Here is a 14,622-nt window from a genome sequence, read left to right as displayed (position 1 = left end):
TAGAGCAACTTAAGTTTTTCTTTGCTTAGAAAGCTCTTCAGAGATTTTCTCCTGCAAATTTGTCCCCCAAAAGATCCTTTTTTCTTTGATCTGAGATTATGACATCAGAAGGATGTTGGTTCATGAGAATTTAAGTTTTATATACTGGGTTGGCCAAAAAGTTCGTTCAGGTTTTTCCATACCATCTTACAGAAAAACCCGAACAAACTTTTTGGCCAACCCAATATTATGCCTTTATGTTATCTTTATGCCTAAATTACATGTTTTGACTAAGTTATGTGTTCAATTCAATGCAAAATATGTCTGTTAATTATTTTATGGAATGGATCTGTTGATAGCCCAAATGACTGTTAACCAATTATTTTCAGTACCATGTTGAAATGTGGCTAAACTTAATCTGATGGGGACAATATGGGTTTGTGTTAATTTCATGTTTCAATTTCATGTTAAGACTAGATATTAAAAATAAACTCACATATCTTTGAAGTTTATTTAACACCTTAATCAGTTTTAAATTTTACTGAAACAAAACTTCCAAATATCCCTCATGTTAAAAGACAGCGCAAGCAGATTTCACTCTAATCCTTAATCCACAGTGTTAATGCAATCAGAGTTTTGCCTGAGGATGATGATTATATTCCAAATATAATATTGCACTAAACCACAAAAGCAACCTACTAGTGACTCAGTGGTTTGATGGAGGTTACACAGCTTAGAGAGGTAAAATTCAGCTACTATATAACTGGTCACAACTCAAGAGATATGGGTGGAGTGGTCTAGTTTCTTCCTGAATTCTCCATTCACTACTATAATATAATGCCAATGATTCAATCTAGGGAATCCTGTAGAAATGGATGCTCAAGGTAGTTCAGACCTATGTGACTTACCTTGCATATGTATGAATAAGAAAAGAGATTTTTAGGCTCTGGTACTTGAAAGAAAGTGTTGCTTTGATAGAAAAGTATATATCTAGGTATCTATATATCTTTATCTACACACCTACAGAATATGTCCTTCTGATTTGCTAAATTTACTAAATTCACATTTCCAGTCCTATCTCCAATTAATTTCCTCTGAAATGTTTTATGTACACATGTGCATATGCGCGCGTGCGCACACACACACACACACACAGAGGTTTTATTTCTTACCTGGTGGGGTCCAAGCTACATATATGGAATCAGGTCCAATTACTGTGATGTTATATGGAAGCCGGATTTCTTCTGGTGTTAATATAGGTGTCTGTATAATGTACTCGTTACTGGGACTGCTGCCACCTCCAGTAGTAGCTTCCAGCTTATAAATGTACCTATATTTAAAAAAGAAAGAATTGTGATAAGGAAATGCACAAGATAATTGGACAGTGATTGCTGGCTTTTCTATCTATTGCTTTGTTCTAAATTTGTGACAAATTGCAAATTCTTTGTTCCCCATCCAGAGACTTTACCATAGACCTTATAGTTTTTCTAGCACAGGGAACATTCTCTCCAGGACATCACTATTTCGGACCCTTTCCCATTTTATTTTATTTTATTTTTTATTTTTTTAAAATATGGGCATTTTTAAATGTAAATTTATTATTTTAATTAATTAATTAATTAAGTTTTGGCTGCATTGGGTGTTTGTTGCTGTGCGTGGGCTTTTCTCTAGTTGTGGTGAGCAGGGGCTACTCTTCTACTCTTCGTTGCGGTGCACGGGCTTCTCACTTCAGTGGCTTATCTTGTTGCAGAGCATGGGCTCTAGGCACACGGGGTTCAGCAGTTGTGGTACACAGGCTCAGTAGTTGCAGCTCGAGGGCTCTAGAGCACAGGCTCAGTAGTTGTGGCGCATGGGCTTAGTTGCTCTGCGGCATGTGGGATCTTCCCGGACCAGGGCTCGAACCCGTGTCCCCTGCATTGGCAGGTGGATTCTTAACCACTGCGCCACCAGGGAAGTCTCCCTATTTTATTTTTAACCGTCGAGTAATTCACTGCTTTTCTTAAAGATTTCAGGAAAGTCTTGGAGTGTGCTGGTGGACTGTGGAGGATTCAAATGAATCTTCTCCAGTTTTAAATGGGTTAGAGTTCAAGGAAATATGTTTAGAGAAAGATGTTTCTAAATTGATCTGCTACTCTCTACAATAAAACTAAATTGATCTCTACTCTCTGTAAGAAAACATCTGTTGATCTAAGATATATTTGATCTCTGCTGAGAAATGAATGGGACTGAATTGCAAATATGTGGAACTTTTCCCCCTCAAACCACTCCTGTCTATACATAGTATAGCAAGTAGAGAAAACATTATCCCAGAAGTAAAGGTTGTTGATGTAAAACAAACCTCTTTAAATCTCTTTTCTTGCTAGTTTAGGGATGTATGATTTTGAAGATCATTTGATAATTCTTAAAATTTAATACTTTGTGTATTTCATATACTAAAAAATTCTCATGTCAAATAAAAGACTAACTGTTTACATTTTTAAGGAATTTCATGTCCTCTGAAGACTAGTGTAATGAGCTAGTGTTTGGGTCTTCAACATCTGAAATGGATTAAGAGATTTCATCAGCTATGGAATGGCTAATATATGAGGAGATTAATTAACCAATTAATTTAATATTGTTTCAGTTGGAGATGGCCTCTTTCTCAACCCTAATAAATCCATAATTCTCACTGTATGGTTGGTAAAGTTTTCTTTTAGTTTACCTGCTGTTGGGCTCCAGGTTTTTATCAGTGAAATTCTGCTCCTCACTGCCACCCAGGAAAACCAAGCTTCCATTACGACTCAACTGATATTGAGAAATGAGGCCATTGGGCTTTTCTGGCGGACTCCAATATAATTCCACTGTTGTAGAATTGATGATAATGTGTCGAGGTGTCACCCAAACTCCTGGCAAAAATAACACAATGAAGTTTTATTGCTAGGATAAAGTAAGCACCGCATCAAAAGTCACACCATCACTCCACATGCTATGGTATTTTTATCTGTTGATAAACAAATCTCATGGTGAGCAACAAAAATACATTTTATTTGTTTTGGAGGTAAAGTATATAATTGGGTATAAATATATAAATTTTTTTTAATGCTTTAATTATTATTATTTTTGAATTGCCTTTAGAAAATGAATGCCAGACAACTAGTGGTGGAAACTTTCTCTGTCTTGGCTGTTATCCTGAGTGTAATCAAGACCTAAGAAAATATCCAGGAATTTTCTAATTTGATGCCTACTTACTTGGAATCATAGTCTAGTATTTGCCTGAATTATCAAATTCGATGAACCAGCATACTTTGCCTGTGCCTCTCTGACATTACATGCTGTGCTTCTTTTTTCCTTTCTCTCTGGCTACTTCTTCCAGCCTCATTTACTGGCTTCTCTTCCCTTCCTGGACCTCAAAATGAGGTAGTGTCTCGGAGAACTAGGCTCTCTCCTCTACCCTTCCCTCCCTTCTTCTCCTTTCCTCTCCTCTTCTTTGGCAACAGTGTCTTTGTAGTTGATCTCCATTTAGTCTCAGTTTTAAACATTATCTCTATGTTGAACACTGCCTGATGCATATCGCTATACTAACACTCTCTCCTGAGCTTCAGACACATGAGTTCCACTCTCTACTTGCCTACCTCCATTTAGATGACTAATAACATATCAAAAACCTAAAACATCTAAAACAGAACTCTTGGTTTTCTGGTCTACAATCTATTTGTCTCCAAATCTTATCCAACTATTCACTTTCTTGTGCAAAACACACAAAAATTATCCCTGAGGCTCTTTTCTCACCCCTAAATATAATCTATCATCGAGTCCTGCAGATTCTACCCTGAATGTGCATAGCCCTTATATTTTTACCTCTCCTGATCCAAACTACATTTCTCCCTCTCATGGACTCCTGTGATAGCCTCTAAACTAGTGTCTGTGTTTTAAATCTTGTCATTCTCTATATCACTGTAATCCTTATAAAAGCATATAAAGTATATATGTAACCTAGTATAATATTCATAAAATATACAGCCCTTTTGAAATTATTCATATAGTATAATTTCAATTCCTTATGATAACCTGTATGGCCCTACATTTTTCTAGCTCTGGACTACCTGGCACCATTCTCTCCATCACTCATGAAGCTCCAGCCACATCAGACTCTTTTCCAGTCTCAGAATGTTTCAAGTTCTTTCTCACCTCTGAGCTTTTGCACTTCCATTCCCTCTGACTGGAACACTTTGGTTCATGACACCATGACAATTGTGTATTTCATTCTCAGATTTCAGTGACCCATGTAAATATCACCTTATCAGGGAGGTCTTATTGACCACTATTCCCTAACTATAACTTTAACCCTATCTAAAGTGATCCCAACCTTGTTCCTCTCTATCATATGCCCTTTTCTATTTTCCTCTCAATGCTCATAACATCATAATCATCCTCTTTCTTTGATATCATCATTATTTTTTGTTTTTATGACTGTGTGGTCTATTTCCTTCTCCTGCTTTTAATACGAAGTTAGCTCCATGAGGGCAGGGGTCTACTCTGTATTAGTAGTCCATGTATCTTTATGGATAGCACAATGCCTCATAAATATTGAATAATTTTGTTGTAAATATATGTCCCGCAAATTACTATGTTAAGTATTCTATGGAATACAAATGCGACTAAGATATGGCTCATTCTTACAAGGAGTTTATACCCTCTGTATAAAAGATAAAATGTGTACACAAACAACTGTAATTCAAGGTCAAATATTTAAGTAGTCTTATCAATGTAAAAATGTACTGATGGAGAACCTAGTGATGAGAAAGATTTTCATGTTGTCATCTGGTCATGCTCTGAATAGACAATGTAACTCTCTTCTTCAGCTTTTAAAAACTCATTTCAATATTAGGTTCTCAATAATCAATAGTTTTTGGTTGATTGTACCTCCTGTGTAAGTTACTCAGGAAAGGGTAAGATTTCAACACTTTTATAAGAAAAGGACATTCAAATGCTATTTACTTAGCAACATTCTGAAAGAATCAAGATCGATTTAAAAATGGCTCAAACTTACTGATTTTCTAAAGAACAGCTTATTCCTGAGAAGAGAGTAGTTCATTTTGTTCTGAAAGCTCGCCCTATGTTAGGCACTTGAACAAATCCACAAATCATAAATATACATTATGTTTGGGTCTCTCTGCCAACAGCTGCTGGATGACTCACCCAGCTAATTAGAGTTCTGATTTAAACGTGATATTAGTTTGTTGATTTAAAAGATAAAGTATAAGGCTGTAGTTCATAATCTGCTTCCTGCAGTCCTGTCTTCCTTACCTTGAAGGATGTATTAAAAATCACCAAGGTGCTAGAAAGGCTACTGCTTAGTTTCTGCTTTGAATCAGTCAATGCAGTCTGTGGAAATGCAGGAGTTAATGAGATAAAATGAAGGCACATTTTGGGGTTGCTTTGTGTTTTAAATAAAAGTTGAGTTTTATATTTAGATAAGCTGGTGAAAGCTCTGTTCATGTTGGCAATAACCCTGTGTCCGTTGGTTTGATTTATAAGATGAAATTGGAATGTGTATAAAACTAATAAGCGCTGTGTTTTCACTTGCATAATGTTATGGAGACTCTCTTATCTTGGCAGCTGCAAGAAATCTTTGATAGGATAAGACCCGCCTTTGGTGAGAGGTCTTAGTAAGTCCCAGGTGAAGAATCTACCTCCCTTGCTGAGCCTGGGTCTCAGTGACATCAGAAAACCTATACTACATAATTGAAGGGCAGAACTGAGGCTGTTCAAGGGAAGGAAATGGATGGTCATGAGGGAAATCATCTAGAAGTGGGGTGGGGAGCAGGTAAACTAGCTGAGAGGTGTAAGAGGGAAAGGTCAGAAGAACACCTTGGTGGGTCTCTTGACATAATAGCTACTAAATAAGGAACATGTCTACTGGATTTGTTTTAACTTTGTCTTGAGTGTCATGCAGTATTACCCATTTCTTATGTCCCTACAAATTCCAAGTCAAAAATCCCAACATTTTTTGTGGATTGGCTTTCCCTTGGAAGTTAATCAAAGAAACCAGTTTTGTAGTGGCTGATGTCAGAAGTGCATTGACTTCTGGACCATTTATTGTTTGTTCATTTGTTGACTCAACATTCTACTCAACTTAGTCATTTTCTATGTTGGGCACTGTGAATGTGGGGATAAAGATATACAGTCTTTATCCTCCAAGGAACCTATAGTATCATGATGAATAAAAATGGGTAAATAACAATTTATAGTCCAGTTTGACAAGTGCTTTAAGAAAAGGAAGCTTAGTGTGCTATTAGAGCACTTAGCCATGGTTCCTAAAACAGGCTGGGAGTGAAATGGGGATGGATGGGAAGGGGATGGGGTCAGAGGAGATTTTCACAGTGGGAGACATCTGAGCCAAATTTTGAAAAAATGGGAGTTAGCTGAGTGAGGATGTAGGGAAGGGTATCTAGGCTGAGGGAAACCCACACGAAGTCCTAGAGATAGGGAAAGCATGGTAGAAGTTCAAGTATATCGGCATGACTGGTACATTAAATTGCATATGGGAAAGACCAAAAGACTCGCCAGACTGGCAGAAGTTAAAACTTGAGGGGTCTAATTTGATTTACTAAGAAGATGTGGATTTCTTTCCTCCTGGAAAGAAATGGGATTTTTATGGAGGTAATTAATGTGAGATATGCCTATTTTGGCAAAACTGGAAAAAGAATTGGGATGGTGATTTGAGAAAGAGGAGAAATGGCTAGAGGCAGGGAGACTAGTTAGGCGGCTCTGGAGAAGTTGTAGGTGTCTGAACGAAGGCAATGACAGAAGGGATGGAAAGGAAGAACAAAATTTTAAAAATCCTTAAGATTTAAAATTAATAAAACTTTATGAAGAATTGCCTACTATAACCTAAGGAAAAGAGAAGCATTAAGAATGTCGGTTTGGGGGCTTAGATGATTAGATGGTGGTATTTGAGAGAGGGAAAAGGGAAGAAAAGAAAGTTAGTGGGGAGAGCGATTTTAAACATTGAAATACTGAGGTTGAAATATTTGTAAAACACTTAAATATAAACATCTTGTAGACTGATAGATAGACAGGCCTTAAATTTGTGAGTGTAGGCTTTGTGAAAGCTCTAGAATTTGGGAGCTCTCCACCTTCATTAGGAATTCCAGCTAGTACTGGAGAATTCCAAGGGAGAGCATCAACAGATAAAAGAAGGGCAGAGGAAGAGGAATCTGGAATGAAACTGAAAAAGAACTGGTCTTCTTTTCCTTTTGCTTTTTCATATTATCAATGCTAGAGGAAAGCATGCCTGCAATTTTGCATGCTTGAACTCTAAAAATGAATGAGAGCTTGCTGGTATGGCAGCAATCCTGAAAAGAGAGCAATAATCCAGTTCAAGCTCTTCCCACTATTTGACTATGGGAACGCCATTTTTCTAGTAGGTTAAAATCGGAGAGAATTAGGTCCAACTTACCAATGGGGTCATAATGTGCTTTGTTTTTTTGTTTGTTTTTTTTTTTTTAGATTGAAAATGAAAGAAATGAGGAGCCCTCAGGGTAGCTAGGAACAAATGCTTCTTTTAATTCTCTCCATATCCACTTAGACACCCAAATGTTAGACCTTCAAACTATGGCTGATTCACTCAACTAGACCTTTTAAAATTAGTTATATTTGGGTTATTAATTTAAAATGATATTATATGTTTATTTCCACTTTAGCAAAACAACACAACTTAATGTTACTGCTGATTTGTTCCCTCACAACCTCCAAGTTAAGCACTCAGACTACATTTATTTCTCATACAAGTTATTCACAATTGGCACTTACACAGCCAGAAAGCATGTTTGTTCTGCAGAGGAAAGCTCATTTAGTTTATTGTTCCTTTGCACAGTTATTTGTGTTAAAGTAAAGGTGCATAAAGTTAAAAACAGAAATCAAGTAAAACATTTCTCATCTTATACTCCCCAGCACTGTTGAAAGCTATAATGTTTAAGTCATGAAATCTGAGCTCTTTCAAGAAATCTTTTTTTTGGACAAAGTGAGAATAGAGATGCATATTTCCTAAGAATTTAAATATACGGATTGGATGAGTAAACTGGAGAGACCCTGCTCTTTCATCTGGCTGAGTTTCAGCCAAAACTGGTTGATAGATCCTTTAGAAATGATCCATTATCATCAAAGTATCCATTTGACAGTTTACCTTTCCAAAAAATCCACTGCTGGTTTCTTCCTTTCAAAGGAACACTAAGCTTTTTGACATGAAACATTCTTTATATAGAAAACATCATTAGTGAATTCCTGGTGAGGAGCCATATGCCCCATATGTGGAATTTTCCATTTTATTCCCCATTTACTGGTAGGAAGTTCAGGTCTAATATTCTGAGGTACAACAACCCCTTCATTAGAAGAGTAATGGAAAAGTAGTTCAGGACTGTCTGATGATCATTAACATTATATTTCTGTTCAGAAACTTAGTTATGCCTCTGTTTCCCCACATGGAAAACAGGCAGATAGCAGAGATTAACAAAATAATTAGTTGATCACTAGCCCAAGCTTCTGCACACATTTTTCTCCCACAAGTAAATGATACTACCCATCCCAGTTCCTAACGCACAGACCGTTGTTATTATTTGGGTGTGTATGCTGCCAGAATCTTTCCTATGCATTTATTTATTTATCTATAGAAATGAGTATCATTTTCTATGTGTTGTTTTATACATAAAGATACCACACATGAATGTAGTTCTATAACTTCTATTTTATATGTATGGATCATCTCATTCCTTTAAACTGATGCATGGAATTCCATAATGTGAATATACCTGAATTTAGTTAGCAATTCCCCCACTCAAAGACATTTCAATTGCTTCCAGTATTTTGCCATTAAACAAACGACAGAAAAGGCTTCAATAAACATCCTGGTGCATGCCTCCTTGTGCAGTTGTGGAAGTGTTATTTTCTGGCATAGATGATGAAATTGAAACTGCTGTGTCATGGGGAAACATTTTATGTTTAATAGACATCACCAATTTGATCTCCAAGGTGATGGTCCCACTTTACATTCCCTCAAGCTGTGTATTTCTCCTCCTACCATTCATTTGTCAAAATCCTTGTTCCTTGTGGTCCATCTCAGAAGGCATCTGCTCCCTAAAATCTTTCTTGATGCCTGTGATGGGTTATAATTTCTCCCTTCATAGATTAACCTGAGCATTCTGTTCATTTATTCTTTCTTAACATCACCTTTAAGATTCTCTCTCTTCATACAGATTTGGGCACTTGTCCTATCACTTCTATTTGACTGTAAGTTCTTGAGAGCAGTGAATATTTTAATCAGCTTCAATAGGGAGCATGGTGCTTGTTATATTTTAGCTGCTCTGGGAATATTTAATACTTGATTTTTGGAGGAATTTCATATCCAAGTAGATAATAGTGTTTTTCCATGTAAAACCATATCTAAAAGGTTTAAGGAATTGAAGGCAAACTGCCTTGGGAAGCTTATAGTTTAAACTTGAAAAATAGGCACCTACAATATTATTTAATTTTGTACTTATAGACTTTATTCCTTCTTCTTTGTTTGTTATGAAAGAGTTTATAGAGTTCACATCAAAATACCATATGAAAACTTCTTCTCCCCAGTCATGGGTATTTTTTAATTACCTTGAGGGGCTGCCTGCAGAGTCTGACCTAGAAAAGGCTCACTTGACGTGCATCCAGCAGATGTACAAGCTCTAAGTGTGAAGCTGTAGTTGGTGTATGGCTGGAGACCTAGAAAGAGCAAAAAGAAATCAAGTACCTCTTGAGAGGATTATTTATTATCAGGTAAGCATGAGCAGTCACATGCAGAGCTGTAGATATGATATCCAAAAATTTTAAGCGCAGAAAACACTCTCTAAGGGAGAGAGGAACTTCATAAGCAGCTCAGTATTAATAGAAATTTCATTTCTCACTGGTAAAATAATAAATTCTCAGCCTTCGAAGAGATCTGAAAATTCATGTCATCCATCCATCCATCTTACCCTTGATTCCCCTGTACAAGGTGTCATTGAAGAGGCTCCCCTGGCTAGGGGATCGAAGTAGTCCATCTCCCAAACAGCCCACTCTATTTTTAGAGAGCTCTAGAGTTCTCTGTTTGGTTTGAAAGTACTTCCTTATATTGTGGTGAACTCTTTCTATCACTTCCACCCCCTAGGGACTTATAGGACAAATCTAATTTCTTTTCCACATGACAGTTCTTCAAATATTTGTAGACAGTTATCAAATCCCCCCTGACTTTTCTCTTCTCTAGGCTAACCACCCCAGTTTCTTCAACTGCTTCTTATATAAACAGGGGCAGAAAAAAAGTAAAAAGAAGGTTAGAGTCAACATTTTTTTAGCTCCAAGCCATATTCAGCTCATATTAACACCAACTAACCCTTTTTTTTTAAACTTCGCATTTCTTCACCATATGTTCCCATACTGTACCATCTTACACTTACTCCTGTAGTTTTTTGGGGGGTATGTTGCTTTTGTCTTTACATGTAGATTAAATATACTTTGATGAAGGGATAGTGCTTATTACTTCTTTTGTATTCAGATGTATGATGTATGATGTAGCACAATAATTGCTCAATAAATTCTCAGGGGAAAAAAGAATGGCAATCCATTTACAATAGACGTTACGTATTGTCAGACTTCACTGCTCTGTGGCCATGACCCTGGACAAGTTACTTAGCTTCACTTTGCTCTCATCTACTGATCTGTAAAATGGGGAACCATTGCATCTAGCTTCTAAGGCTGTTAAGCAGATGGGATGGGTTACTTAGAGAAGTACTTTATTTTAGCAGAAGCAACCTTAAGACTCAGCAGCATTCAACAAGGATACATAGAGACTAACATTTCTTGCCTTGATTCTTGGGAAAACTCAAACAATGCTTTACAAATATTTTCTTAAAAAAAGAATAGGACTTAATCTCTAATGTCAAATATTGGGTTAAGTTATAACATGGATCCAATAATTACTATACTTATTTTTTCATGAATTTAGAACTACATTTTCACATATTTTGTTCTTTTGGTGAGGTGACTCTTCCTCCAGAGACATTTATAAAGTCACTCTGTCACTTCATGCAGATCTGCTCAAATGCTACATTTTAAAAGATTTTGACCACTCTATCTACACACCATAGCCAGCACTTTTTATCCTCTCAAATTACTTTCTTCTTTCATAGCCTTCAACATTATCTGATGTTTGATTATATGTCTGTTTATCTATTGTTTGTCTCCACCTCCATGATGTAAGCTCAAAAAGAGCAAGGACTTTGTTTTGGCAACAACTGTATCCTTTGAATGGTGACAGGCACAAAGTAGGTGCTTGTTAAGTGAATGAAAAAATTGATTAATTAATTAAAAATTAATTAACTTCTTTTAAAATTGAAGCAGTAGTCTGGGTTCTCTGCTAAAGCCATAATGTTCTGTAGCTGGAGCAGCTCCAGGATTCAGCTTCAAAGCCCTTTGTATTTCCTTATCAATTTAATGACAAGATGTGAATACTTATTTGATTATAATCTTCCATTAGGTTGTTATGGAGGATTTACATAATTTTGATATTTACCTGATTTACAGATGAAGAATATGATGAAAGATCTAAGCCATATCCAAGCCTTGTGTGTTTGATAAAAGCTTATGGGAAAATGCTAAAGATTATAGAATATAGCGCTCAAGAGAAAATGGTAGGAAATATTCAAGAATGAAGGTCAGAGACTGCAGTGGCTGGTTTAGTCTGACGATGTCCCTTTCTTTATTTCCATTAGTGAAAAAGGGGTCTTGACCCTTGTGACACCGTTTTATCTGAATAACTTACTTTCTCACTTAGAATGTAAGCCCTTTGAGAGTAAGGATGGTATCTCTGAGCGTTTCTTATTTAAATCATTTTTTCCCAATAGTGCCTATTTGATGTATTCAATGTTTGTTAAATATTGTTTAAGGAAGACCACGGCATAAAAGTACCCAATAAGGATGGCAGGGCTATGATGCGATGATGCCCATGTAGCCATCACAAGTGTGATTTGACCAAACAGGGCCTTCCTCATAATTCCATAGGGACTCCTGCCCACAGTATCTATTTCACTGAGTAGGAGATTCTTCTTTAGTTGCAGAATATTACTAAAATAATATAAAAAGTTAATATAATTTATGAACAATAAATATTTTCCAAATCTTTTTCCTGAACGTCAGACTTAAGTATGGCTAGTAAAAGTGAAGCGATACTTGATTTTTTTCTCCAGCATATTCTAACCAAAAAAAAAAAAAAAAAAAGCCTCAATTCTGTTTCTCATTTTGTGTTCTTGTTGGTCTGGTTTCAGACTTTGGAAGGACATTTTAGGATGGGTCTTAGGAAAGGAAGAGAAAATGTGATTGCAGAGGTGTACTAAGGTTGATTAGAAGATTGAGGGTATTTGCAGTGAGGACAGTAGCTAAAAAGAAAATTTACTGTACATAAAAGTAGAGGGACTTCCCTGGTTGTCCGGTGGGTAAGACTCTGTGCTCCCAATGTAGGGGGCCCGGGTTTGATTCCTGGTCGAGGAACTAGATCCCATATGCATGCTGCAACTAAGAAACCCACATGCCACAACTAAAGATCCCACATGCCACAACTGAAGATCCTGCATGCCGCAACGTAGATCCCATGTGCCGCAACTAAGACCTGGCACAGCCAAAATAAATACATAAATAAATAATAATAAATGAATAAATAAATAAATACTTTTTAAAAAAAGTAGAAATTGTCTTTTCTTTACAGAATTTTTCAGAGGGGGTTGAGTGCCATCCATTTTATAAACAGCTCAGAACACTAGAAGACAGATGTTTGGAAATGGTACAACAGTGGAGCAACTAGCCCTTGAGGGATTTTTGGTAGACCAAGGAAGGTGTACCAAGGAGTTTGTTACAGGTGTTTAAATTGGTGGTGTGGGTTGGTCTAGCAGAGGATGGGGCCATAGTTAGTGGAGGAATATGTATCTCTTGGAGCTATTGGAGTACTAGAATTAAGGGTGGTGGGTAGGATGTAGAACTGAGTGTTGAGTAGAAAGCCTTGGTCAAGTCAGAAAATTATCATACTAAGTGAAGTGAGTCAGACAGAGAAAGACAAGTATCATATGATATCACTTATATGTGGAATCTAAAAAAAGGGTACAACTGAACTTATTTACAAGACAGAAATAGACTCACAGACATAGACAACAAATTTATGGTTACCGAAGTGGAAAAGGGTGGGAGAGGGATAAATTAGGAGTTTGAGATGAATAGATACACACTACTATACATAAAATAGATAAACAACAAGGTCCTACTGTATAGCATAGGGAACTATATTCAATATGATCACAGAGATAAGAAAGGGTGAGGTCAGGATACAAATCTGGGCAGTTGGGCTGAGAAATGTGACCCAGAACAGTTGGATCAGTCTTCTGAGGCTTATAAGGAAAATGACATAGGTAGCTCAAAGCCCAGTGACACTTCCAGTAATATAAAAAATTCATATGGGACTAGGTATTTAAATATTTTCATTTGGAATATGACCACAATTCATGTACTGAGGGACTACAGCATAGCTGTTAGGAGAACAGAGTCTGAGGTTAGACTCTTGGGTCTAATCCTTACCTATCTATTAATTACTACCATGGGCCAGTTTTCTGACCTCTAGGTGCCTCAGTTTCCATATCTCTAAACTGCAGGCATGGGAGTATAGACTGCTAAATTGGACTACAGCTTAACTTGAGGGAAGGCAATAGATGAATCCATTATTCTCCATATTTTCTTTCTTAGGTGTTGTGTTTTTCCTATTGTTAGAGGGTTGGATTACTAGTAGGCTTGGTTCAAATAGTCGGTAAGGAAAGCATGGACTGCCAGGAAGCATAGATGACTTACATGAACTGGATGACCTTTCATATATATATGACTCTGTAAAACTCAATAAAATCAACACATTTCAACTGGAATTTGCTGTCATTTTAAGGAAGCCCCTATTGGTAGTCCTTAAAATGAGATACATATGACATATTAGCAACAGGCAATGGAAAGGGCACAACAATTGAAAACTACTCATGAATTGATCCGGATGGGAAGTAGGAAATAAAGAGATGTCTCCAAGGAACTGTTCTGACTGTAACTTAATCCTAAAATCAAAGAGTAGAAAGAGAAAAGAAAACATCATTCAACTGCTCAGCATTGAACTAAAAGAGTAAGAATAGCGGGGGTAGAACCGAGAAAGACAAATGCATGGAGAAAAGCCAAGTATTTAACATTTCAGTGGAGTGGAGATTACTGTGGCTGCAAATTACCTGAACTTCCCTAAAGGGAATCGTGTTCTCTTATAAAGGAAAGAGGCATACTATATAACCAAACTCGTTACAATTACGCTTTCAAGTAACATTCCTTTCAAGACTAAGTATGTGTTAAAAGGGGACCTCAAAAAGTCTGCCTATGGATCATAAAAAGATGATCTGGAAAACAAAACCCATACCTATGTAAGTTACATTGGATGTACTCTATAAAGAACATCTTGTTTCTAATTTTTAATCTCCAGCTAGTCAGGAAAAGGCTTTCTTGTCCATTACAATTTCAGATAGCTAGTGCTACGTCAAAGCATTCATCCAGTTATTCTAAGTATCATCTGTTATTTTCTGAAGGATTATCAAA

At 36.7% G+C, this 14,622-nt stretch overlaps 1 protein-coding gene across 2 annotated transcripts in view; it reads right to left on the bottom strand.

The window, feature by feature from the left end:
* The window catches only part of USH2A (usherin), an 816,496-nt gene that overhangs the window by 184,924 nt on the left and 616,950 nt on the right, over positions 1 to 14,622 (bottom strand). For both annotated transcript variants that reach the window (XM_036853226.1, XM_036853215.1), the window contains exons 55-57: positions 9,604 to 9,711; positions 2,681 to 2,864; positions 1,152 to 1,309 (exon numbers count right to left, since the gene is read on the bottom strand). In XM_036853226.1, the coding sequence (XP_036709121.1) occupies positions 1,152 to 1,309; positions 2,681 to 2,864; positions 9,604 to 9,711 (450 nt within the window). The remainder of the gene's footprint in view (positions 1 to 1,151; positions 1,310 to 2,680; positions 2,865 to 9,603; positions 9,712 to 14,622) is intronic.

Source organism: Balaenoptera musculus, chromosome 1, assembly GCF_009873245.2.
Source record: "Balaenoptera musculus isolate JJ_BM4_2016_0621 chromosome 1, mBalMus1.pri.v3, whole genome shotgun sequence".
Lineage (NCBI taxonomy): Eukaryota > Metazoa > Chordata > Mammalia > Artiodactyla > Balaenopteridae > Balaenoptera > Balaenoptera musculus.
Note: the sequence above shows the minus strand (reverse complement) of the source record. Positions and strands in the feature narration are given on the sequence as shown.